This window comes from Pinus tabuliformis, chromosome 2_2 (assembly GCF_031772625.1).
Source record: "Pinus tabuliformis cultivar Carrire ecotype Pingquan chromosome 2_2, CPIR1, whole genome shotgun sequence".
NCBI classification, from domain to species: domain Eukaryota; kingdom Viridiplantae; phylum Streptophyta; class Pinopsida; order Pinales; family Pinaceae; genus Pinus; species Pinus tabuliformis.
In genome coordinates this window covers 639,547,521-639,574,492 of record NC_142300.1, presented here as the reverse complement: position 1 = coordinate 639,574,492, position 26,972 = coordinate 639,547,521, and the positions used below count along the sequence as shown (strand labels likewise).

The 26,972-nt window shown below is 39.7% G+C and overlaps 1 protein-coding gene across 2 annotated transcripts in view; it reads left to right on the top strand.

Annotated features, from left to right (window-relative positions):
- Positions 1-26,972, top strand: part of LOC149194248 (putative LRR receptor-like serine/threonine-protein kinase At1g06840) — a 281,247-nt gene that overhangs the window by 90,498 nt on the left and 163,777 nt on the right. For both annotated transcript variants that reach the window (XM_089405064.1, XM_089405065.1), the window contains one exon: positions 24,702-24,776. In XM_089405064.1, coding sequence (XP_089261190.1) covers positions 24,702-24,776 — 75 coding nt within the window. The remainder of the gene's footprint in view (positions 1-24,701; positions 24,777-26,972) is intronic.

Sequence of the window (26,972 nt, the reverse complement as noted above, 5' to 3'; positions counted from 1 at the left end):
CACTGCATCAACTAACACTGATCCTCTTGCTATTAAATATTGTGGGCACCTATAGCAAAGGTAATGATCCATGAGGAAACACCATCCGATGCAAACACTATTTGATGCTTGCCTCACTGGACCCTACCCAAATCTCTACGCAACTCTGGGACTAAAGTTCCATATTGCCCCACCTCACTCCTAGAGGTATAGCTGCATACATGGAGAAATATTCCTCCAGCCTGGAGGACAACTTGTCTATCTCTACGGATGCTGCCCTCTGATCCTATTTCTCCTCCTCCTCCTTCCTCTGAGGACAATGATTATTGTAGTAGCCAAGCTCGCCATACTTGAAGCACTTGACCTTAGATATATCCTTTTTCTTCTTCTCCCGTTATGAGCCTTGTCCTCGACTGGGACCTTTTGCTTTCCTTGTTGATGCAAGGGTCACATTGTCTTCCTCCTTCACACCCTTTGATCCCTTGCTGCTACTGTCGTTGGTGGAGCTCTTTACTAGAGCTCGCCTCATCTCCTTCTTTGAGAGATCAACCCACATCCTGTCCCACCTAGGCAACATATCTCATCCTAGAATGCCTTGGTTGAAATTCTCCCATTCCTCGGTGACACTGTTGAGTGCTAATCTCACAATCTTTGTAGGTGGAGGCATCTCTCCTATAGCGACAAGGTCATTCCGGATATCCTAAAGTCTGTTGAGAAAGGGATTAATGACTTCACCCTTCTTCACCCTTGCGTTCCTCAGATTCTCTTTCAAGAACATTTGCCATTGCTTGGAAGGATTTTGGTATAGCCTTGCGAGAGAATGCCACATTTCCTTGGTTGTGTTCTTGCCAGATATATGTAAGACTATATGGTCCCGAACTCTATCCAGGATCATCCGCTTTGCCTTAGCCATCTCTTTGAAATTCTTTAGCTGATCAACATCGGTAGGTTCTGCTACAATGTTGTCTGCATAGGTCTTCAAACCATGCTCATCTAGCAGGAAGAACATCTTGGCTTTCCTGATGTTATAGTTGGAAGCTCTCTCCAACCTATCCTAATCTCCAAGCCCGATTGTGGCCATCTTTGCAAAAAATCAAAACTGGGAAATAAACTGAAATCTCCTCCTGTTTTACTGCTCGGCTACTTGTTTTGAAACTCACACTCCTGCCTGGAATGTGCATAACTGCTCTGTCTATCTTCGTTTGCCTTAAGCTACTTTCTGGGACTATTGGCTTAGCCTTTCCGAATGTCCGTCTCTGGAAAATTGGCACATGAACTGTAACCCCAACAACTCAAACTGGTTGTTTCTAGCAAACTCGCACTGGCTTCTGCAACTAGAAAAATTATAGATCTCCTCCAGAAAACTAGAACTGGAAACCATCTAGGAAAATTTGGAAATTCTTCCCTTTGTGTGTGCACTTTCTCTTCCTCCCGATGTTGATTCTACTCTAGCAAACTGCTGCAATACCCTTTTGCGCCCAAACAAGAAATATGCTCTATGAAAATACTGAGCTGCTGCTCCATCTACCTATTGGAATCGCTATTCTGGACAAGTCGAATTTTCTGCCACTCTGCAACTAAAAATCAAACCCTCTGTCTAGCAATTCGCATTGCCTGGCTAGGCATTGCGCAACCCTAGAAAATTTCGGCCTGCTGCTCCCTCTGAAAAGTGAAATTGTCTCTCTTCTGCCTCTAAGCTTCCTGTCCGTCAAATACAACCTGATACCATGTGAAAATTTCCTTGAAATGCAACAACTGGAATTAATTCTCCTAACTGATTATTCAGTTTATTAATTTTCTGATTATTAACCACATTGCAATTTCTTCTCAAAATAAAATAAACGTCGTGGAAAATAAAATGCCAGAAACTGAGAAATTCTAGCACACAAAAAATTATGACACCGTTATTTTTGGACAAATGTCCTCGGAAAAACCGGTGCAGTAGTAAGGTTTTTATTATTATGCAACAACAAAATTCCGAGTACAATAAAAATTTTGCCAAACTGTTGATTCTATCCAAGAGAAATACTAGCAAAAATACACTAAGGGATTTTACCCTCTCTCTGAACAATCCCGACTTCTGATTGCCTCTGAAAAGCAAGTCGTCCACCCTGCTCTGTGCAGGCCCTGCGTCACCCTTGCGTAGATTGCCAAATGCTCAACCTAGAACTCCTACAAATCAAGTTGTCCTGCCTGTTACTGACCGGGAAACTCTCTCTGGCACTCTGGAAAATCTTCCCAGCCTCTGGCACTAAAAATGACCTTCCGTTCAGCGCAATCGAACTTCTCCGCTGAAGCAACTGCGCAGTCCTTGCTCTGCTTGCTGGAGAATAATTTTGACCTCCTCTTTCTGACTCTTTGGAATTGCAAACTCCTCCAAACTACTGCTATGCTTCTTCTCTGCCACCTGCTACTCGATCTACTAGCTCGATTTCTCTTGCTGAATCACCTGCACTAGAAAATCGAACTGCCTAGGTCATTGAGTATCTGCATTATTAAAACTTCAACGACCACGATTAAAACTTAATTGATGGTTGAGATCATCTCTAAGTCGACCGGTGCGAGTTTATAGAGAATTCTCACATTTCTCAATTAATTACTATTGATTAACCATTTTTCCTAAGTTAGACTTGGGAAATTTTTAATTATGGTCAATTAATTTAATTGAGCCATTTCTAGGTGAAATTTCCAGATCGATTTCTGGGTTTTCGAGAACTCTGTTTTAGCCTCTCCACAAAGTCTCGAGGCTAGAACACCATCTGATGCTACAAAAACTAACACTTGTAATGCCTAGTCTGTTGTAGATTACTCTGGGCCTATAGGTACTATAGTTTCTATCAATCAATGTGGATTGTTATTGGTTGGATTCTACAAGAGCAAAAGTCCCAATCTCACCAGGGGGAGAACCTAAGGATACTAATAGGCAAGCCACCCACTGTTACCTCGATGGTCTTGCCCCTCACTTACAAGTTTTTGATGTTTGTTTCTCCTAACCTTTGGGGGGTTTCCTTATGTTTGATTTCAATTCAAACTTTGTCATTGCGTATGAGTGATGGTGTGACTCGAATTAAATGTTGATGTTTCCCTAAGGTTGTGGTATGATGATGATTTGTTTGTTGATTCTTTCATGCCAAACATCAATAAAATAAATTTGCATCATCAATAAAGATACATCCATTTCAAACCCATGGTTTTAAAAGAGTAAGTGTTTGTTCATGTGGTGTGAGTTAGAACAATGTTTTTTTTAGAGCAAGAAATGGCTTGTAGTACGAGCGTTCCTGTAGAATTTCCTTGAAACTATACGACTGCTATGATGTCAATCTTGAAAACAAGTTAATCGCACCAAGACACAATTTCTCTACGTAATTTGCAATGGAACATGAACAAAAATAAAAACACATTCATACACAATAATGCAATAAATTTCCTAGGGAACCCAATTTGGAAAACCCTCTGCTAGCTGTAGAATTTTATTGACAGAATTGAGAAAATAGAATTTATTACAAGTAAATTTGTTTCCCTAGAGAACAAGCTCGTTCTCTTTGTGAATACTTAGTTGAAACTTGCTTGCAAGGAATCCTGACCTAGCTCCTAAATCCTCACATTGTATGGCTCCTATTTCCTACCATTGGTCAACCCCTATTATTTAGGAATTTCCTCCTAAATATTAGCACACATCAGCAAGGAAATTCTCTATTCTAATCTGCGTACATGGTTGTCCTTTATATGCTCTTCCTACAATAAGCTCTCACACAAACCTGGTGCAACCTCTCACAAACTCGTGAGCTATTATCTTGTCTCACAACCTTGTGCACACAAAACAATTGATTGAATTCTGTGCCTTTGTCCTCTTTTTATGCTATTTGATCATTCTATATCTGGCAAATACAAATTTAGAACACAAGTTGAGTTTGACTTGTTAACTAAGTCAACTCTTAGTTCAACACGCCCTTGCTTCAATCAAGACTGAAGCTCTTCAACTCGTTCCCTTCTAATTCTGAACTCGCACTTGGATAGCCACATAATTGAGCCTCCAACTAGCGCATGAACAAACTAACTCGTCCTTTTCCATGAACTCATACTTGACAAAAGAAGAACACATTGAAGTATTTCTCGACTAAGCACAAATCAAGAAGGGCCTGTTGTCGCTCAAATTGTACACAAGAATGCGACAATGCTGAGGGCGGGGTTTGTCACTCTAATCCGTGCCCTCTCCATTTATGTTGTCTCCTAAATGTAGGCAGAGGGGGGTATTCCCTATAGATGAGATGATGAACAACTTGTTGGGAAACAAGAAGTCAAGGAGACACAACTGAATGGCCTAGCAACTTGGTTGAAATTAAGAGGCAAGTATGATTTTTAAGCATGCATTGATTAGATTCCTTGAGACTATGAGTTAGAGGACAATGCGTTTAATGATTAATTACTTGCTCAATATGAATTCAAATTCCAAGTTACCAGATGAACAGTTGTTGTGGGATGCAAGTCTATCCTAAATGAAATGCAGGACCTAAATCTATGTGAGATGCAAGCTCTTGGTAGATTTTAATTATATGCCTACTTTAGGTGAATCCTTCTCCTCAATTCTTTTGAAGCTAGTCTTGAACGCAAGTTGTAGAGAGAAGCCCAAAGGAAGGAGGCTCTGGCCTCATTAATGATACATCCCGTGGGGTTCTAACCACCTAGGTGCCTCCGTTCCTAAAAAGGATTTCCTGCAAGAGCACTATAAGGTCACCTATGTTAACTACGAATGAGGTTTTAGACTTCGCAAATTGTGTGAAGAAGGTGATCCTATCTTTTTACAACCAAGCTTATTCTTGGAGGTAAATTTTAGGAATGCACTTCTAACTTAGAACGAAGATGCAAGTTGTGGGTGATTGCTTCAATGAGATTTTACAAATGTGTTAAGTACTTCAACAAGATTAGATTACTTGAAATCAAAGATGCTTATTCAACACAAGATGACAAGAGCAATTAAATGAAGCACTTAGAGAACAATTGAAAGACTATCTCAATGAAGCAAGATAAACAATTCCAATGAAACAAAATTAGCAATTCCAATTATCCAAGATGCTTATTAGATTCTTCTTGTAAGATAATATTTAGAGCACAATAATGAGAGCAATATATTCTTATGTTACCTAGCAATTAGATACAAGAGAGAGATGCACGTTCTCGTAAGCACAAGCATAAGCAAATATGAGAATGCTACCAATGATTCTTTTAATAAAACTAATGCAATGAGATGTCAATAATGCAAAGAGATATAATGACAATGCAAGGATGCAAATTCAAGGGTTAGTATGCCAAAGAGAGTAGCTAAGATATGCTATGCAAAATGCAACTCAAATGTCAACACAATGTTTTAATGATAAGAGATGCAATGGAAGGCTATTATCAAGACACCAATGTAACTTAAGATATTAATTATATCACTGTCATAAATCAACCCATTAATTGCACAATATTAGTCCCTTGAAACCCTTCTTCAATGGATAGTGAGTCTACAAAAACAAGATTAGTCCACAAAATCACAAGAAATACAATAAGAAACCCCTACAAATCCTTGCCAAAATTCACTTTAGGCCTGCAAAACAAATTCTCAGCCCTTGAAATCACTTGCAAAGATGAATTTAGGCCTATTTAAGCCTGTGACTAGTGAAAGAAGGCCTATTTAGGGTTGCAGCCAAGTTAAGAAGACCTAATCAGGCTTGCGGTTAGGGCTAATTGGGCTTCAAACACTTACGACCACCACTTTCAAGCAAGAAGTGTCAATCTGAATCCCAAAAATGATCTCCAACACCAAGAAACAACTTACAAAATCACTCTAGAAGATAATTCCTCAAGAAAACCCCAGTTGCAACAACAAATAAGCCCTCTAGGGCTAGTGGCTTCCTCTTCTAGGCTAGGCGTTGCAATTTGAGCATTTGCATCTTTTAGATCAGGCCCTAAAAGGTCTAGATCAACTCCTTTCATTTGAACACACTTCTTCAATTGGTTAGACGACGACTCCTTAGGTGGAAGCAAGCCCAAACCCTAGCCGTCTAGGCTAGGTGAGGGTCTCTATGCTCTTGCTTCAAATCTGTTTTTGAATTCTTGTGATAATGACACTTGCAAGTCAAATAAATAGAGCCAAGCCACAAGATCTAGAAAATTCTAAAATCAAAACCCCAAACTATTATTTACAAATGAAAAAAATAATATGCAAGGGTTAGAATAATTTACAAATTATTTACACTATTCACAAATGAAATTATGCTCTAGTTAGCAAATAAATCTTTATAGCCCAATTAGATTTTGAGAATAATTGATAAAAATAATTTGTAATTAATTGTACAAACCCAAACTTTGCACAATATATCTTTAGATAAACTCAGAGTCCAAACAAGGTGTGATCACCTCAAAGTCCATGAACTTGGGCTTTTCCCAAGGGCTGAATCGCTTGAGAGATCTCTACACTCAAGAGATTGATCATTAGCTTCATAGGGGTTTGATTCACACAAATAGACTAGAGATCTAGAGATACTCGCTAGATCTACCAGCGTCAATGCGTTTACTCTAGCCCAAAAGTTAAAGCAGGATACCTGTGTTAATAGATAGTCCAACCACTGGCTATTAAATAGTAATCTTTAGTTAGAGCACAAAAACCCATTCAACACATATGATGAATCATTAAGCGAGAGACACCTTGAATTGAAACCCCAAAGACTTTTTATTAATGTAGAAATTCCAACAAAGCTTAGCTCAGTACAAAAAAAATTCGATCTAGTGAGATCAAGATACAATGATGAGCTTGAGAGCTTCCTTATATAGAAAAACGAGAGGGAATAACCCCTCCAAGTGGAGATAATGGCTAGTTGCATTGATCCATGAGTTTATCTTGGAAGAAAAATTTCGATCCCTTGATTAGCTGGCACAAACCTCCAAAAAATTTTGACCTTCCTTGTTGACTATGCTGGACGGGTCAAACTTTGACTTCTGGACCATGGAGGACCCCCAAAAAAAAGAATTTTCATTACTTGCGCAAAATAATTATCTGCTTAGCCCCAAAATTTGATTTACTGGAGAAAATAATCTTCTGGGTCCAACGAATTTCTCGACTGGGTCCTTGGAAATGAGGCATTTAACTTTTGACTTGAATTATTTTCCTTTGAATATAGCCTCAATTATTTTTTTGATGAATTTTCCACTTGGAAGGTAATTAATTTTACGTTCATTTTATTTTTTGTATAATTTAATTTTTAATTTTGCCATAAATTAAAACTAAAAAGACTCAAGTGGGGTTTAAATAATTTTCCACCCTCAAAATGTATCTAAAAAATATTTTGGTAATGGTGTTCTAATTATGAGGAACCATTTACCAAGAATATTTCTAAACACACTTTTACATCAAGATATTACATTTTCCAGCCCTTAGAAGGGGAAGACTCAGACTCTTAAAACTCAACCAAATTTTGCGATGAGACACATGATCTAGCATGAGAAAAATATAGAATTGATAACACGATGACTCACCTGAGACCTTGCCAATGAGCTTCACCCTAGCTTTCGGGTATATCTAGGAGAAAAACTTTGCCAATTTTCCATGTTTACAAACACAAATAATTTGGTGAGGTTAAAAAACTCCCTAGGGTGAAACCATTTGAGAAGAATCATAGACTTACTTAGGTGTTGTTACATGGCTTAATATTCATACTAGAATCATCTATACATTACAAAGAAAAATTTGGATTACAATGATGATGTGGACACAAATTTTTTTGTTCCGCTGGAGTATACTCTGCTTTTGGGATTGTTGACATGTACATGGTCAACATGACCACCTCTCGTTACTATTTTCAACACTCCCTCTTAGTGAGGAAGGTGCTTTTGGAAGAACCTTGTCCACCTAGATCTGTCTTTAACACTACCACATTCTCTGCTACTGCAACTGCTCCCTGTGAACTAGAAGGCTTCCTTGCTTTCTTTTGCGGAATCTGATTTGAAGACCTGTTCTTTCCAACCATGCTCTGCGAGTCTATCACCTTAGTCATATGTGCCATGTACCCCGTGTACCTCTATGGCTGCTTACTCTGGCTGAAGGTGATATTGGAAGATCCAACTCTCTCTTGATCTCCCTTAAACAAATCCTCTGCTCACTTGGCTCAAACTCTCCCTATACTGGGAGTCACTGACTGAGTGGTTGCCTCCACTCGCCTTGGGCTATGCTCCTCATCATCCTGCTGGTCGACCCAACTGCCAACGAGCTTAGACTCAAATTGAGACACTAGCTAAGGCTCCATCTTCAGAGCTCTATCTTGCTCTCTCTCAACCATCACTTCTCTACTTTGAGAGCTTTCTGCCTTGTTACTCAAGGTTGCACCTGTCTCAACCTATAATAAGTATAGATTTTTCTTTCTTACACCTATTTGCTTCTTACATCTAGAAGCTAAGTGCTGGAGGTAAGCCTTACCTTTGCTGAAGATGACATCATGTTAATTTTGACAATGGTATGTTCTATTGAGGAGCATCCTGCTCAAGAAAAACATTGTATATTTGGTTGACTTGGTGGATCTAATGTTTGATAATGAATTTGATTTCTTGATAGGAAATTTTGTATATTTTTAATAATTTGAGTGAGAAATATGCGTGTGAGGTTTTAAATTTAAATATTCTCAATTATGTGAGAATATGGGAGATGTTAGACTTGTGAAGATCTTATAAAAATCTTGGAGATTAGGAGATCCTAGAATAGGAAATTAGTTGAGTTAAAAGTGGATTGAGAGATTTGGTATAATCTGCTCATAAAGGAAGAATTTAGATATAGAACTGTTGTTGAGATCCTCAAGGGATCATTAAGAGATTTTAGGAACTAATTGAGAGATTTAAGTTGAGAGATCTATGGAGAAGAACTAGGAACCAAAATAATCCATAACTATGTAATTATTCCAATAACTGTAAGCAGAACAGGCTACAAAGTATTAAATATTGCAAGGTTACATGGATTGCATGGAGAAGTTGTAAGGTTACATGGGTTGCTTATAAGTATTGTGTCTGATAGGGATACAAAGTTTGTTGGGCATTTATGGAGAATTCTTTCGAAGAAACTAGGTGCTAACATTAGTTTCAGTTCATCATACCATCCTCAAACAGATGGACAGACCGAAGTGGTAAATAGAAGCTTGGGGAACATATTGGAAGTTTAGTGTATCACAATCCTAAGCAGTGGGATTTAGCACTTGCTCAAGCTGAGTTTTCTTATAATGACACTCCAAACCGAAGCACTGGAATGAGTCCATTTCATATTGTTTTTGGAATGAATCTAAGAAGTGTCTATGAGCTCAAATTTTTGGGTAAATAGGAGACAAGAAGTGCAAAAGCTAAAGAGTTTGCAGAGCAGATGCAAAGATTACAAGAATATGTCAAAGGCAGATTGCAGGAAAGCAGTGGCAAATACAAACAAAGAGCTGATATGAAAAGAAGGGAAAAAGAATTCCAAGTGGGTGATCTAGTGATGGTATACTTAAGAAAAGAAAGATTTCTTGTTGGGACTTACAATAAACTAAAGATGAAAAAGATAAGGCCATGCAGAATTGTGAGGAAGTTTTCAACTAATTCTTATGAAATTGAATTGCCAGAAGGAATTGGAATATCACCTATCTTCAATGTTGCAGATTTGTATCCATACAAAGAGACAGAGATAGAAGGAACCTACAAAAGATGAAGTTCAAACTTTAAACTGGGAAGAACAAATGCCAAAGATAGTCAAGAAAGAGGTGGAAGCTGTTTTGGAGAAAAGAGTATCCAAAAGAACTAGAGGACAAGTTTATTTTCAGTATCTAGTCAAATGGAAGGGACAACCAGTGGAGGATGCTAATTGGATAACAACAACAGAATTACAAAAGTATGGAGTAAATCCTGAAAGTTTGATGAAGAATTATTTTCTTCTCTGGGAGTCTAATGTAGGAGCATCCAGACTTAGCCAACAATGTGATTGTATGTTCACATGTTGTGGCTAACATGAGATGAATTTCATTGACTTGTGTGGTCAAAATCAATTTTAATAGAGAGGGTTGGATTTCTCGAATTTGTCTTTACTTTAATTATTGTTTTATTTTTAGACTAAGAGATAAGTTTTTAGTATAGGTGTGTATCAGAGCTTGAAAATGGATATTTAATGGTTAGATTGATAAAAATAGGGATCGAGTTGTCAGTGCAGTTAGGATAGGATTTGGTTCATAAAAGAGAAAAGAATGTAATGACAGAGGGATTAGATTAGATGATCGAGAATAGAGTGATTAAGCGAGAGGTGTGACAAAGATAGGGTTTGAGATTGAAACAGAGGTCAGACAAATTGTTGTAATCGAGCCGAGAGGGCCAAGACTCTGTAATTTTCATTTTGTTGAATAATTGATTGAAGTGTGGTGTGACACACTGTGCTGGTGCAGAAATTCTCATATGACTGTGTATTGGCGTTCTGGACCCTAATCGGGTATTTTTCTCTGTTTAAACATTTTATTTATAAATCACAATTAATTAGTGTTAAGCGTTAACACTGAGTTAAGTGCTAAACCTTTCCTTTAGCACCTTTATTAAAAGTATGAATGAAGCACGTGGGTGGTATTGATAAGTGGAAAGCGGTATCTCACACGTCCTAAAGGCTGTAAACGGTATTCCTAAAATTCACACGATTAACCTTAATGGGTGACATGTAGCACGAGAAAACCACTTTTCTCGCGCGCTCTCGACCTGATATCGGTCGTGCAAGATTTCACGCGAGATTGCGCAACAACGGTTCGATTGGACGGGTCACATCGACGGTGGAGATCGTCTGGGTTAGTTGGTGAGCGGATGACACGATATCCGTTGGATCTGGAGAAGTGAGAGGAACGGCGCAGATTGAAGTGCTTGATAAAAGGAGAAGTCAACAAGGGACTGACAGTGATTGGTCAGACAAGCGGGACCCTCAAGGGGGAAATCCACGTACAAAATCTGTTTGTGCGCAGCTGATTGGTTACAAAGTTAAACAATAGCCGAATTACAAACTACCACCTCATTTTCGTCAACCTCCGGTGTCACTTCTTTTTGCGCATATCCCTTTGCCACGAATCTAGCCTTGTACTTCTCCATGCTGTCATCTATAACGTACTTGATCTTGTAGATCCAATGAGAACCTACAACTAACTTGTCCTTGGGCCTTGGCACCACCTCCCAAACATCATTCGTCGTGATAGAGTTGTATACTTTCACCATGGCATCTACCCACACCTGATGTTATGTGGCTTCCTGAAAACTAGAAGGTTCTACAACATGAGCCACCAATGCTTGGTACCTGTCACGTTGTCTGCGCTCTCTCTTGTTCGCCCTAGGAGTTCCAATAAATTCCTCTACGTCTTTCAATGTTTGACGAACCTCTCTACTAGCTCGACCACTAGTGGTGGGAGGTTCAACTAGCTCCTCTTCCTGCCTTTGTTGCTCCATTTTCTGTGAACTAACTAGATCTCCTGCATCGAGGAAATGCTGGTATTGGTCACTGTCCTAGATCCTTGTGACTGTCCTATTGGTGATCCCATTGGTTGTCCTCATTGCAAGACCAATGGAGCTTCTGCTAGTTGATTCTGATCACCTACAGGCATCTCACGAGATCTCTTGTAAGCTTGGTCTTCCATGAACTTTACGTCCCGTCTTACTACAATCTTCCTATTGCTAGAAATGTAGATCTTGTATGCCTTTGAGGTTTTGCTATACCCAACGAGAAACCCCTTCTCTGTAGTCTGATCCAATTTGGTGCGCTTCTCATCTGGCACATGGCAATAAGCAATGCTGCCGAAGATCCTGAAGTGACTAACTTCTGGCTTCTTCCTTGAGAAGACTCCTTTTGGCATTTTCTTCCCCAATGCTCTATGAGGAGTCCGTTTTGAATATACACTACTGTGTTACATGCCTCTGCCCATAGAAACCTAGGGAAATATTGGTCATATAACATTGCTTTTGCAGCCCCGACTATAGTTCTGTTTTTCTGCTCTGCTACTCCATTATGCTGTGGATTGTATGGAGCTATCCATTCTCTTGTGATGCCTTCCTTCGCACAAAAGTCTGTGAATTCTTTATCAATGTACTCTCCACCTTTATTTGAGCGAAGCACCTTGACCTTTTTCCTTGTCGCATTCTCCATGAGAGCCTTAAGCTCCTGAAATGATTGAAGACCTCATCCTTGATATTCAAGAAATAGATCCAGGTTTTCCTGGAATGGTCATCAATAAAGGTGACGAAATATTCGGCCCCATTGAGAGCTCTAGTGGACATCGGGCCACAAATATTTTAGTGTATAAGTCCTAACACACCATCTGCTCTGCTGTCACTTCTTGGGAATGCTGCCTTAGCATATTTCCCAAGAACACACCCTCTGCATACATCATCATGTTCTATGCCCAGTTTTGGAACCCCTGTTACTGTTTCCCTGAGCATCTTGAGTACTCCATGATGCAAATGTGCAATTCTCCTATGCCATAGCTCATTCAAATTCTTCCCATTTCTATTGTTACTACCTCCTAGTGCCATTGGAGAATTGAGTTGCAACCTGTATAACCTGTTGCTTCAAACTCCAATTTGTGTCATCCTTTTCCAGCTTGGTTGTTTTACAAACACCTTTTCCCCTACAAAGTGGACATCATATCCCTTATCTTGTAGTTGGGATACTGAAATCAGGTTCATACCCAATCCTGGCACATGCAATACATTTGTAGCGCTGTTACTTGCTCCTGACTGCCTTTGAAAATTGACGTTACCTCTCCCTACTAGAGTAGATCTTGTTTTGTTTCCCATTGTAATTTGGAAATCCATATGCTTCTCATTATAGCTTGAGAAATATTCTCTAACCCTTGTCATATGAGCTGACGCTGCACTGTCTATATACCATACACCTTGTGAAGCTGAGTCTGATAAGCAAGTAAATTCGTCCTCCTATCTGGAAGACGATTATGAAGCTCCTTGAATATCAAATCGATCCATGTCCATATTGGAGAATTCTTCAGTGTGGTGTTACTCTTCCACCCGACATGGATTCTGCTACTGCAAAAATTGTTGCAAAACCCTCTGTGTCCAACCAGAAATCCGCTCAACGAAAATCTGAGTTGATGTTGCTCCCTTTGTCTGTTGGAATCTGTTAATTTTAGGTATGTTCTATGTTGAGAGGAATTTACTTCAATTTTTCATTTTAGCTCAATGACAATATTCAGATTAGCAATCACATCAGCATGATAGTAAAGTGCAGATAGAACATAAACATAAACATCAGAAGACAAGCCAAGACAAGAGGACACAAGATGTGGCACCAGCCAGGGACAAACCCCGATGTGGGGAAACTCTTGATCAATTATTCTTATATTCTTCAATAGTTCAGTAGAGAGAGATAGTACAAATATATTTGAAGTCGACACTTTAACTTGTCAAAATAAGAGATCTTCACCATGAAGATGACACAATGGAGTTATTCTCCTGGCACCAAGGACTGCAGCTTAGAATGTTGATAGAGCAGCCATCAATCTTCAACTAATTTGTAGCATATCAAGCTTTTAGAATAAGGTTCTTGAAGGTGAGACCCTTACACCACCATGCTGCTCCTTGCTGGTTGAATCAACCTCAACACAGTCCTTCTAATATCCTCATGTTGCTGGCTATGGCCTGCGGCCTAGCTCAACAAGACTGAGCCTGAATAAGGTCCAAAGTACTGTCTCCTAACAATCCAAAAATCTGCCTAGATTTGACTTGTAATTGTTGTCCAAGGGAAGGTTGTCCCTTTATTATTCAGAGCAGCCTATTTGCCTTTAACAATAACTTTTCCTTCCACAAGACCATCCTTCACTTGTCATCACTGGCTATGGCATCATGGCAGCCTGTAACGGCCCTCAAGCATGCACCCAAACAAGCTACTAACACCGCGACTAGGTCCCTCTTCTTTGTTGCTGTTCTACGTAGGAGTATAGGGTTAACACCAGCCCCTATATGCACCCAACAACCCACTGATTAGGGCTCTGATCCAGGTGGATGTTGGTGGCCACCCACCTATCCCATTTGGACCCCCACAACTGTCTCTTTCAGTTTTTCACTTTCCTTAATTATAGTGCAATTTACTATTTTTAGCAGTTTTTCGGGTCCTAAACTTCCGGAGCCGTTTTGAGGCCCTAAACGACGTTTTTTGGGAAATCCACCGCCAGCGATTTTTTTGATAAAAATCGTATTTTCCGTCGTAGTCCTCGGAGAGATCTTTCCAATGGGCTATCATGCGCGTCAAACGGAGATAAGACGACCAATTTGCGACCCCGGGAAGTTGGCTGTCCAACTCACCCCAAAACGGGGCCCACAATTTGGCGTTTCATCTTCTAGGGTTAGGTTTTGGAATGTGAAGGGTTTTCCATTGTTTCTCAATAATAAATAGGCCTTCGAGCCTCATTGTAAAGACAGTTCGAAACAGTTCAGAGGCATGTAGCCGACACATCTCTTCTCAGAGATAAGCTACCATTGCCCTAGCTGGGTTATTTCTATTTGTAAGCATATTTCAGTATTCTCCATTAATGAAATGAAGTATTATTTCCGCTGCATCTCTGTTTTTATGGTTATCGCATCTCTGTATTTATGGTTATATCTGTAATCTATTGCGTTCCTGCTTAAATCCAGATCAGTGGTATCAGAGCGGTCTGCTTTTTCTTTGTTTTTCTTTGCATGTCCCCAACGAGGTCGGGATATAAGGAGTTAGGGCTTGAATTGGTCGAACCTTTGCAAGACCAGCCTCGCAAATCTTAACGACCTCCCATGGCGGATGAGAAGAAAGACGAGGGGGTAGGAGATCCTATCAGAATCTTGCTCGAAGAAGCCCTCGAGCGGCAAAGGAATGCGAGGATGGATAGCTTTGCGCAAATCCTTCAGCGGCGACCGAGAGGCGACGCATCGGCTTCCAACAGCTACTCTGGAAACGCCACACCGTTTAAGGTAGAAGTAAATTTTGAAATCCCCATCTTCGAGGGTCAAATAGACGAAGATGTCGTAGATAAATGGTTAAATCTGCTAGATGGGTATTTTTCTGTTCATGAATTTTCAAGTCGGGAAAAGATTATTTTCGCTCTTCTCAAAGCAGCCCCCCACGTCAAGGACTGGTGGGAAACATACTGCGAGCAGAAGGATGAAAGTACAGGCTCACTGTTTTCAGCCGCCCCCACTTGGAATGACTTCCGGGATGCCATCAAGGAGCAGTACTACACTGTCAAAAGCTATGAGGACAAATACATCAAATGGACCACACTGCGGCAGGGACGAGACCAAGATGTGCCAGAGTTCACAAATATTTTTCATACCCTTCGCACACAGTTGGGTATCAAAGATTCTGAGCTGCATCTGGTACTTAAATATCGCGGCTTCCTACACAGATACATCCAGGAAGAGATGGAGTTCTTGAACATCTCCTCACTCGGCACAACATACCGATACGCTGTCAAAATCGAGCAAAAGTTCAAACAAAAGAAGCGAGACTTTGGATCTACAAATCCGAAGCCTAAAGGACAAAGCCAAGGCGGGGTGACCCAAGACAACCCCTCGAAGTCGCAAGAAAAGAACACCACCACGAAGCCGAAGAAGGACACAGGAAAGTGGTGTGAGTTCCACAAGAGTCCCATTCATAACACGAGTGTCGGACCAAGCAGTCGCTGGTGGCCGAGTTGAAGGCTTCCGAATCAGATGCATGTTCCGACTCTGAGCCAGAACCCGACAAGGGGAATGGCAAAGGGAAGCAGATCATTGATGCGAATCCTAGTGCCACTGTTGCCACCGCCAAGATCCAGAAGAATGAGCCCGAAGATCCAGAGGAGGGGGAACGTCTTTTCCACTCACAAATGTGGGTGAAGGGTTCGCCACTGCAATTCATTGTCGACAGTGGCAGCCAAAAGAACCTCATTTCAGCAGAGGTCGTGAAGCGGTTGGGCCTACCGACTACACCACACCCGCAGCCGTATAGTATCGGGTGGCTTCACGAAGGACGAGATCTCAAAGTTCGCCAGCAGTGCCGCCTTCCCTACAACATCAAGCCCTTCACAGACGAGGTATTATGTGATGTTACACCTCTGGATGTTTGTGATGTACTATTAGGTCAGCCATACTTGTGGAGGCGACATGTTGTGTATGAGTCAAGGCCTCGCGCTGTCATTATTTCTTTGGATAATTCATTATACAGGATACCTGAGGTAGCCCCACCTACTGCCACCTCTTTGATCACTGCTAAGAAAGGCAGCAAGATCATCTCACAGACTAGGAAATTTATTTTCTGTCTGGTTCGCTCCCAAAGTAAGGGGAAGATCATTGCTACATCCATGACCCCCACGAAGGGTTCCTCCACGCAGCAACAGCAACAGAGGGATACAGTCATAACAGAACACAGGAACAACTTCTTCTCACCCACGGGGGTACCACACAAGTTTCAGGTGGGGAACAAAGTTTGGTTGCATCGACAGAAAGAACGCCTTACCAGAACCCATCAGAAGCTCAGGCCACTCCGACATGGTCCTTACACCAGTACCAAGGCTACGGGCAACAATGCTTTGAAGCAAAGCATTCCTCCATTCCTTCGCTTGCACCGAGTGTTCAATGTGGACCGTCGTCGACCATGCTTCCCACCATTTCTGGACACATTAGAGATTGCAGAACAACTCACCAGAGACCCAGCTCAGCAGAAGCTTCCTCATCTCAGGGAGGAACTCAACGCAATGGGGACCATTGCTTCCTAAGGGGGGAGGAATGATCCAGGTGGATGTTGGTGGCCACCCACCTATCCCATTTGGACCCCCACAACTGTCTCTTTCAGTTTTTCACTTTCCTTAATTATAGTGCAGTTTACTATTTTTAGCAGTTTTTCGGGTCCTAAACTTCCGGAGCCGTTTTGAGGCCCTAAACGACGTTTTTTGGGAAATCCACCGCCAGCAATTTTTTTGATAAAAATCGTCTTTTTCGTCGTAGTCCTCGGAGAGATCTTTCCAACGGGCTATCATGCGCGTCAAACGGAGATAAGACGACCAATTCGCGACCCCGGGAAGTTGGCTGTCCAACTCACCCTAAAACGGGGCCCACAATTTGGCGTTTCATCTTCTAGGGTTAGGTTTTGGAATGTGAAGGGTTTTCATCTTCCCTGTCAATTTTGAAGAACTTTATACTATGTTTTGTATATCTTTACTTTACTGCAAATTAGAGACTCAGAACCATTTTGAAGGATCATATATAAACGTGAACTTTTATGACATAATATCTATTTAAATTCCGCTAGTACATGGATACCAAGACGAAATATGTTATTGATCTTACTAAATTATAGTTGTCAAAGTAAAGTTTAAGACATTTAAATGATTTTACTTCTAATGGGAATTAAGATATTATAATTATGTTTTAATTATGCGTATCAATATGATTGATGAGATAGAAATCAAAGAATAATTACATTTTAATATGAAAGTCAATGACATAAATAGAATATGGCAAAATATGTTATACTGTAGTTGACATATGTGAATTATACATAAGTTATTTTGAATATGTTAATGCACATTTTATAAATGCATGGACTAGTGGTTATGATTGCAGATAATATTCGTTACCAAAATGACCAAGTGATGATAGAACCTCAGAACAATTAAGGCTCAAAGAGATTCTATGATAGGGCATTAACCCTGATTCTACTGGGAGGGGTGGAGGTGTTGCCCACCGTGTATCCTTCAAAACTTGGAGTAATGGGAGGATTGTGTGAGTCATGCTCCCTTAGACGTGTGACGATGACTGCTAGATGCCTACTAGGGATCAGGTTGATATAATCGACGCTGTCATCCTTGGAGTTTATAAATGGTTAGGCCAGTATAACTGACGCCATGACATACTCCAGTAGAGGATGGATAGGATGGGAGTGGAAGAGATTAGGAAGGATAGGATGATTTTGTAATAGCTGGGAACCTAATGAAATAAAACATGATCATTAAAGTTATAAACCTAAAGTATTCAAAACACCAAAATTTGTAGTGCTCTTACATTAAGTAAGAACTTAACCTCAATACATAATCCTAAGAAAAATGTACTAATCGCTATCATGAATATTCATATAAGATAAAACTCTAACTTCGGGACGAAGTTTTCTGAAGGGGGGTGTATGTAACGACCTATTTATAAAAGTAATATTAAATAAATTTTAATAAATAAATTATATTAATCAAATTAATAAAATAATAAAAATAAACTAATGATAAAGTATAAGGAAAGTTAATTAAAAAAAATCAATATACCCATTTTAAAAGAAATAAGCGGTGGGTGCTGGAGGAAGGACGACCACCGCCAAGAATCAGTTTATAAACCAGAAGGAAGAATTTGGGAAGGGAGAAAAAAGAGGAAGGTAAGAAGGCATGAAAGGAAAACTGAAGGAGGAAGAACATCAGAAACGGGAAGAGCCTGAATTGTTCTAAGGTTCTGGGCATCGAGGAACAGTCTGCTTCATCTTAGAAGCTTACTGGACTGAGTAGCCAGGTTTTGCTCAGTTTGGCTGGGTGGATTCGGTCTTTTGGTAACCGAAGCAGGGAGCTGGAGGCATCATCAACCGCAAGGGCACAGGTAGGTACCCTCAACAGTTCTGTCAGTTAATCTGTTAGTTAATTTTGTAAGATTTCAGGAAAAATAATTACAGGTTCAGGATAAAATCTCCTTTACTGTTTTACATTTGTTTTACGGTCCATTCATATGGCCTTCTCCAGCATCTAGGGCTAGGGCATCTCCTTTAGGGCAGTGTATCCTCTTTAGATCTCTCCTACCACCAAAACCCAAAGACAAGTGGAGAGAGATCACAAGAGATGAGTGACCAAATGACTTGAAGGCCACCTCTATTTATGGTGCAACGTTGAGGTCAAGGGGGGGTAATTTGGTTGCTGGCCGACCTTGACAAATTGTCACATAACACAAATAAATTCATATCTCCATGAATACATGTCGGAATCTGATGATCTTTAGATCAATCCTACACCTCTTGACGAGAGGAATCCAAGAAAAATATCAGTTGCCATAAATAAGATGACCCGCATGGAGTTTGGCCCTAGTTGCCAATTTTAACATAATGACTATCCCAGACAACTCGGATTTTCTGCAAGCCTGCAACTGAAAATTGAACTTCTGCCCCAACAATTCAAACTGCCAATTTGGGTACTGTGTAGGCTTTGAGAATTTATGAGCAACAAAATTCTTTCCTTTGCTTTTGAGCTCCTCGGCTGATCAATCACGCTCTAATACCATGTGAAAATTTCAATTCTGAAATCCTATTGCAGCAATTGGAAATTATTTTTCTAATTTTTAATTAATTTCACAATTTATTTGCTATGACAAATACCAAATAATTCACATTGCAACCTTCACAAATAAAACTGTGGAGAAATAAAATGCTGGAAATTGAGAAATTCTAGCGCACACATAAAATATGTCCCTGGAAAAAACCAAATGTAGGAAAACCGGTGCAACGATGAGGGTTTTTATTATTATGTAGCAACATAATTTCTGAATACAATAAAAAGTCACTTAACTAGCAATTCTACCCGAGAGAAATACTGTCAAAAATATACTAAGGGATCTTTCCCTCTCTCCGATCAGTTCTAGCAATTGACTCCCTCTGAAATGCTAGCCATCCAACTTCAGCGTAGACCCTTCTACACTGCCTCTGCGTAAGTTCCACACATGTGGATGACAAACCCTCTCACAACAAGCCATCCTGCTTGTCTCTGCTAATGGAAGTGACTCTTCGACACTATGGAAGCTTTCTCGGCAACTAGATGTTGAATTGAGCTTTCCCTCAACTAGATCAAACTGCTCAAATTGAGGCTCTGCGTAGTCCCTGCACGTCCTCCTGGTGAATAATTTCGGTGTCCTATTTTGTCTCCTCTGGAACTGGAACTTCCTCTAGAAATCTATTGTGCTTCCCCTCTACCACCTGTTACTCGATCATTGGGTCGATCTCACCGCTGAATCATTTGCCACTAGGAAATCGAATTGCCTTGATCACTGAGTATTTGCACTGGTATGTTCTCCATCTACCCATCAACTTCTTCTTATAGTCCTCAGTTGGAGCTCCAACGACCAAGATTAGAACTTAATTAAGGTCCCACACTACTAGGCAACTCGCTTTGCCTTTCGAAAGTCCTTCTCCGGAAGCTAGCACACATACTACTGCTCTTGAAGCACACACTAGCTAACCGGCAAGTTTGCTACGGCCTTTTATTGCTAGAAATCACGGATCTCCTCCTGGAAACTGGAAACCATCTGAGAAAATCTGGAAATTTTCTCACAGTCTGCATTTCTCTTCCTACCTAGTGCAAATCTGCAATTGCAACCCTTGCTGTGAATCCTTTGTGCCCAGATCTATTTAGTGAATCAACTGATCTGCTCATTGGAACCCTCTATCCGACAAATCCACTGCCTGCTGCTACTGCTTATTTACAAAATCAAACTTTTCCTCCTCACTATCCTTGAAATTGATTTTTTGCCTAGCAATTTGCACTTCTTGGCTGGCTTGCGCAGATCTGGAGAAAATTTTCTTAGATCTCCCTCTAAAACTGCACAATCTTGCTTCCCTCACTTTTGGGCCTCTGATTTGATGAAAATTGCTCTGATACCATGTGAAAATTCCTTGAATGCACCAACTGGAAATTATTCTCCTAATTGATTAACAGTTTATTTGTCTACGACAAATAGCAAATAACTCATTGATGCATTCTTCACAAATAAAATACATTGCGAAAGGAAAGTAAGGAATTGAGAAATAGATGCACACAGATAAAAAATCAACACCAATATTTGTGGACTAATAGTCCTCGGAAGAACCCTAAAGGGAAACGGGTGCAACAAATGAGGGTTTATTTTATTATTATGTAGCAAATTTGGGAGTACAATAATCTAGATGCCCAACTAGAAATCCTCCAATAAATATATCGGCAACAAAATAATATGGAGGAGTTTTTCTCCCTCTGCAAACAATTTGGGCTCCTCTGGCCTGCTCAAATCCCACACTAGCAAGCTCACACTCTATTGTAATTCACGCTACTAGCTTTGGGCCATACACACAACCCCAGATCTGCCTCCAACTGAGCTGTCTAGTCTCCCTCTGCCTCTGGGAAATTTTCGCTCTGCCTTCTGGACTCTAATTTGGCCTCCGACAACTCAATCAAACTCTTCCCAACAACTCACAATGCTAGACTGGACAACTCAGATTTCCCGTGCGAGCTTCTCTGCAGAAGAATTCGACGTCCCTTTTCTTACCTCTCCCGCATTGGAAAACTGCTAGGAAATTCTCCAGAATCCTCCTCCCAAATTATTTGCTGCTCCCTCTCTTCAATGCTCTCCCTCTGGCTCGAACTACACCCTCACAAAAGCTGTGAATTGGGTAGCTCGATCTACCTTCCTTGCTTTCTCTCACAACTCTGTGTCCAAGATCTAATCGTGATTGATGGCTAAGGTTAATTTGACTCCATCAATACACTTTTCTGGAAGTCTCTAGAGCATAAGTTGATTTCCTCAATTAATACCCATTAATTAATCAATTTTCCTAAGTTAGACTTAGTTTGTTGCACCTTTTACCCACCACCTGTAGGTAGTGTATATAGGAGGAAATTTTCTCCTAGATGGTCCTCAGCTAGCAGCCAGCAGATAGCTCAATGTGCCATTATCTCCGCCATTTGAGCCATCCAGGTGGTCCCTCGACCACTTGCCATGAATGTATGTTTGAAGGTGGGCCTCCCGACCCCAAAGGTATGGCTTTTCATCGGTATAGTTGAGTAATTTTCCTTACTTGTCATGGGCACTTTTAGACATGGATTGGTGGGGGGATTCGGCAGAAAGAGTGGGTTAGGCTTGTATTCTTGTCTCCATTGCCCGATTTCGTGCTTCCCTTGTATCTTTGTCCCATGGGATCTCCTTTACTGACCATTTGGCTTTTGGGTTGGCACTACATGGGAAAACCCGATTTTGGTTGCATGGTCCCTCTTTCCATACCACCTACATCACTCCCCTTCCACTCATCTTAGCCCCATTCATCTCTTTTTCCATCTAGGTTCGTATGTGTGCATTGGATCCACATAGGGTTAGCCTCCCCCTCCCCTTGTCCACAACTTGGGTTGGGCCTGGAATGATGCCCCAGAGGTTGCTGCAGCTAAAAAGATAAGTAAAAGCATAATTTGGTCACTCTCAACAGGAAATGTACTGCAAAATGCAAAAGATGGCCAGGACATACAAATTTAGCTCTTTGTTACATGTCCCTGGGAAAATAAAAATGGATCTGTTTCTGAGCATACGTAATGGCAGCCAGGTTGATGTCCTTTCTTGATAGAATAATTGTGACTGATGATTACATTTCCAGTACTGATTTCTTACAAGACATCTTTGTATATGATCCAGCCTCCAGGATATCATGAAGAGTTTACTGCCAACATGTAAACAACAATCTGCTATCAATACTCTACTTTATAACTCAAGGAATAACCTTTGCATAGCTAACAATATCTTGACTACAATGCGCTTTCAGTGCCCAGTTATCAAAGCATGTTCTATGTTATGTACCTTATTAGAATGTAGGGGATAAAATGGGACAGCCAGCAATAGCGTCAAATATAAATATTTTCCCTGCTACAGTTGACAAAAGAATTACCCATCTTAACTGCTGTAGGCTGAACAGAACATACTTCATTGAGACATACTCCACAACATGTTTCTCTTTGGATCTGGACAAAAATAGTGCCTGCTGCTAGTACAGTATCCATCCTCAAAAGTGTTCAACAGACTGCCAAAAATGCTGCTGATATTTCTGTTATTTGGAACAGCTGGAAACTCCCTTCACTTCTGGAACTGCATCTCCTCATCACATAACTGCTGGAAAAAACACTGAAAATGCCCAAAATGACCCTGCATTTTGAGGGGTAACAGAAGACTCTTTCCTTGTTCTTCAGTAGAGTGTTAGTGTACTTTATATAATTAAATGAGAATGTTACATTGTCCTGGTGACATTTTATGTTATTACAGGCATCGTGAAAATCTTTACCTATAGACCCAATTGCAGGTCAATATGCCTCAAGCGGTAGGAAGGTTATGCAATTGGGAAGTCTGGTATTGGAAGGAGTTAAATAGAAGAACTCGATTGGTTTGAAATTATTGTACCCAATTCTTGTTCCAATAGGTGAATATTGCTTCCTAGCTTGTTATTCTTCTGTTAGCCGGAGGCCTTGTTTTATTTCAGCAGGTGAGACATTCTGTGTGCCCTTGGAATTATACTTAGATTGAACTCAAAGTATCATAAACAAGATTCATAATTTATGACAGGACACTAAAATCCTTGTCCGTTACTTGTGGGTGTTACAGTAGGATCACAACTTTTCAAAGGAATGTAGAAACCTTCTATAATATATTGTGTTCGTGGAAAAATTGCTACCTCATGATCACAGTGACCATGTTGTGAAATGACTTTTCCTTTTAAGAATTTTGTTAGCATTGGACAAAGTTGGCAAACACCATGTTAATTTCGATTATTTTCACATCTATTGCATAGATGCCTTATAGAAAGAAAGAAAGAAAGAAAGAAATAATATTAATGTCCAGTAAATAAAAAACAGGTCAATCAGACTGTAATTAAGCCTTATTTAACATTATTGACAAACCATTGAGAACCTGGGCTTGTTCCATTTGCAATTAAGAAAAATTGCTACCTCATGATCACAGTGACCATGTTGTGAAATGACCTTTCCTTTTAAGAATTTTGTTAGCATTGGACAAAGTCGGCAAACACCATGTTAATTTCGATTATTTTCACATCTATTGAATAGATGCCTTACAGAAAGAAAGCAAGAAAGAAATAAATAATTTTAATGTCCAGTAAATATAAAAACAGGTCAATCAGACTCTAATTAAGCCTTGTTTAACATTATTGACAAACCATTGAGAACCTGGGCTTGTTCCGTTTGCAATTAAGAAATGGATGCTCTGGTAAATAAGAAAGGATGTTTTATGAATAGGGGGGAGTATGTTTTATGAATATGGGAATCCGTTTCTTCCATGTTGCTTCTAACCCATTTTGCAGAAAAGAATAAGCTTACCTTATTAATGTTTAAATCTTCATGTCTACAACTTTGAAATGCAGTGTGAGATGCAGAGCAGGGATGCAGGGAAAGATATAGTGTAAAAAATGTGAAAACATGCTAGTTTTTGCATAGCTTCTGATCGAATCGGAGTATATAGATTATCTACTTCTGAAAAGCATCCATGATTCCATAGTGATTCCTAGATGATCCTAAATTACCAATCATTATGCCGATGCCAAGGATGAGTTCTTGTCTGTGGTATGCTGCCTAATGCTAAAGAGAAATCCTCTTCCAATTAAGTATGAAAAGTATACCAAATTCCAATGATCCATTTGTAGACTAAAATTAACTGACCATAAAGTTCCTGAAGCCAGCTATATTTCACTTGAAAATTGTTCTTTAAGACTTTCTATGGTGGTTGTCAAAATTTCAGTTTGAGTTGATATGTCTAAACAAGTAATTCCTTCTCAACAACCTTTGCAATCTATTTCTAAATGTACTTGTTTTTATGTGGTTGGCATGTTCGGGCAGTAGACATTAAAGATGATTATGTGAAGAGAGCATTACCTGCACAGTTCTTTTTACTCATGAATTTTTCCTTTCCACTTTGTTCTTTGGCAGGCAACTTGATAATAACCACTTCCCAAATGGTACTATTCCTCGTTCGTATGTTAACATGACAAAATTGTTGAAACTGTGAGTATCATCTCTTCAATCAGGATGACTGATGCTTCCTATTGCTATTATCACGAGCACATCCAAATTCGTTTCTCTAATAATTATTTTTGAGAAAATTAGAAAGTTGCTTGTCATTGAGTTCATTGCATCTTCTATTTAGCCTTGGGTATGCAGGTATGGCATTCTTGATGTGTTGTATGAATGTAAAATTATTCAAATAGAGATTCAGTTGAACTCCCTCTAAATATCAATTGTGAAATGCAAGGTCTTATTTTTCTTTCTGAAGAAAATGCATCTTATGTTACATCAAAATTTTCTTGAAGATTACATCAAGTATTTTTGTAAGGGAACTACAAGCCTCAAACCATACATCTCTCTTAATGATATTCATTTTAGCACTCATCAAAGCCATCATCTCAGCACTAAAGTTGAAAATTCTCCTAGTTGAAGAGGGGTGGAGTTGTAATTGAATTATGACCTAACACCATTTCCACAAGAAACATGGGTTTTGTGGTGAATAATTTCCTGAGGTTCTCTCCCATGCTCTCTACTTGTTCAGTCATTTCTCAAAACTGTACCCTCTTATTGAATGGGCCAACAAAAAGATTTGAAAACTTTTCTTAGGTCCCAGTCCAAAAAGGAAAGAGCTACCTTGCATCCCATATGGCATAAACACATGGTTAAGTGTTTCCTGTTTCAATCTTTAGCACATAAAAGCTTTATTTATGTGGTATACCTAGGAATTTAGCTGTGTCTTTGCTTCCATGATAAGCACTATCCATCCTAACCCAAGATTTAGATATGTTCTAATAGTCAATTTGATTATTTCTGCAACTTGAAGGACTGAGGCATGCTACTGCTTTATGTTGCATAACTGTTGGCATTTCCTGGCTGAAATTTATGTAGCTTGCATGCAAATTCTTCCCAAAAATCCAATAAGCCTTGGCTTTTTCTGTCAGGCATCATGTTGTTTTTTAATTTATGATTTGATGTTGTTATTTAGAAATAATACAACATGGTAAGTTGAATTTTTCTTCTACCTTTTCAAAGATCTGAAATAGTCTATGAGAAGGAGGCATCATAAATAGAAGGACACGAAGCCCTTGATGTCTGATAACACCATATTTTCCTTTATAAGTAAGTGTGCTATTTTCCAGCATATGTTCATGGGTACATTACGAGATGGAATGTTTGGTTGTTACTGTCCATCATTCGGCATGGATGGCTAGTGAGTACCTTAACTATATGGGTACTTTGTTGCAGAGCTTTGTTCCAACCTTAACCTTGTTCCAAAGTTGTATTGTATGAGTTTTGGGGATTCAGACAACTGTGTTTCAGGGGGATAGCACAAACTGTGCTATTATTAGCTGATTTTTGAGTTCAGGCTTCCATTATTATATTTGTAGCTTTGTTTTCCCATGCATCAGATTCACATGCAGTTTGAGGAGCATGCACAAGGATGGAGGACAGTCAGATTGACTTTCAGATTCTTGATTTGGCTGTTTTTAGAAACCTGATATTTTCTAGCAGTAAATGACAGTTTATTTGGAATCTGGATACCTGTTGGGGAATCAGGATTATGGTTTGGATTTGGGGTGAATCAGAGGATTTTTTTATGTTTGAGGAAATTCTACTTTTAGAAAGTAGTCAAAATGGCATGGAAATTATATTTCAGACCCAGAGTTGAGATTAGCCCATCGTGTGAATTTCAACTAAATCTGAGGTTGTGATCTTCTGTCTATTTTTTGGTAGTTAATTTTTAGCAGGTCAATGGTATTTCAGGCAGGGCACTTGTCTTTTTTACCTAGTAAGATAAGATAATTTTATTAATGTTGAACGAGTGACCATAAATAGGTCAAAGGGATTGCTTGACACATTAGAAACAATATAGTGGGAGACTGGTTGAAGCTCCTATAAAAGCCTATTTATCCTTTGAGGCCAAAGACCTACAATCTAAAACCTACTGGCAAGGAAACAAAAACATACAACTCTGGGGTCATAGAGAAGAGAGGAATCCTCAAAGCCTTGGTGTATGATTTTTGTAACACATTGGTACCTAGGTGTGGAAGAGCGCTACTTCTTGAAGTTGAAATCACCTTCTACATCAAATGTTATATGGATTGAAATTTTCAACCACCATTGACTCTCATTCTGCCGAAGAGTCAATGCTTTATCAAATCATTGGTGAAGTGTTTTAGCCTGCATCAGCCATGA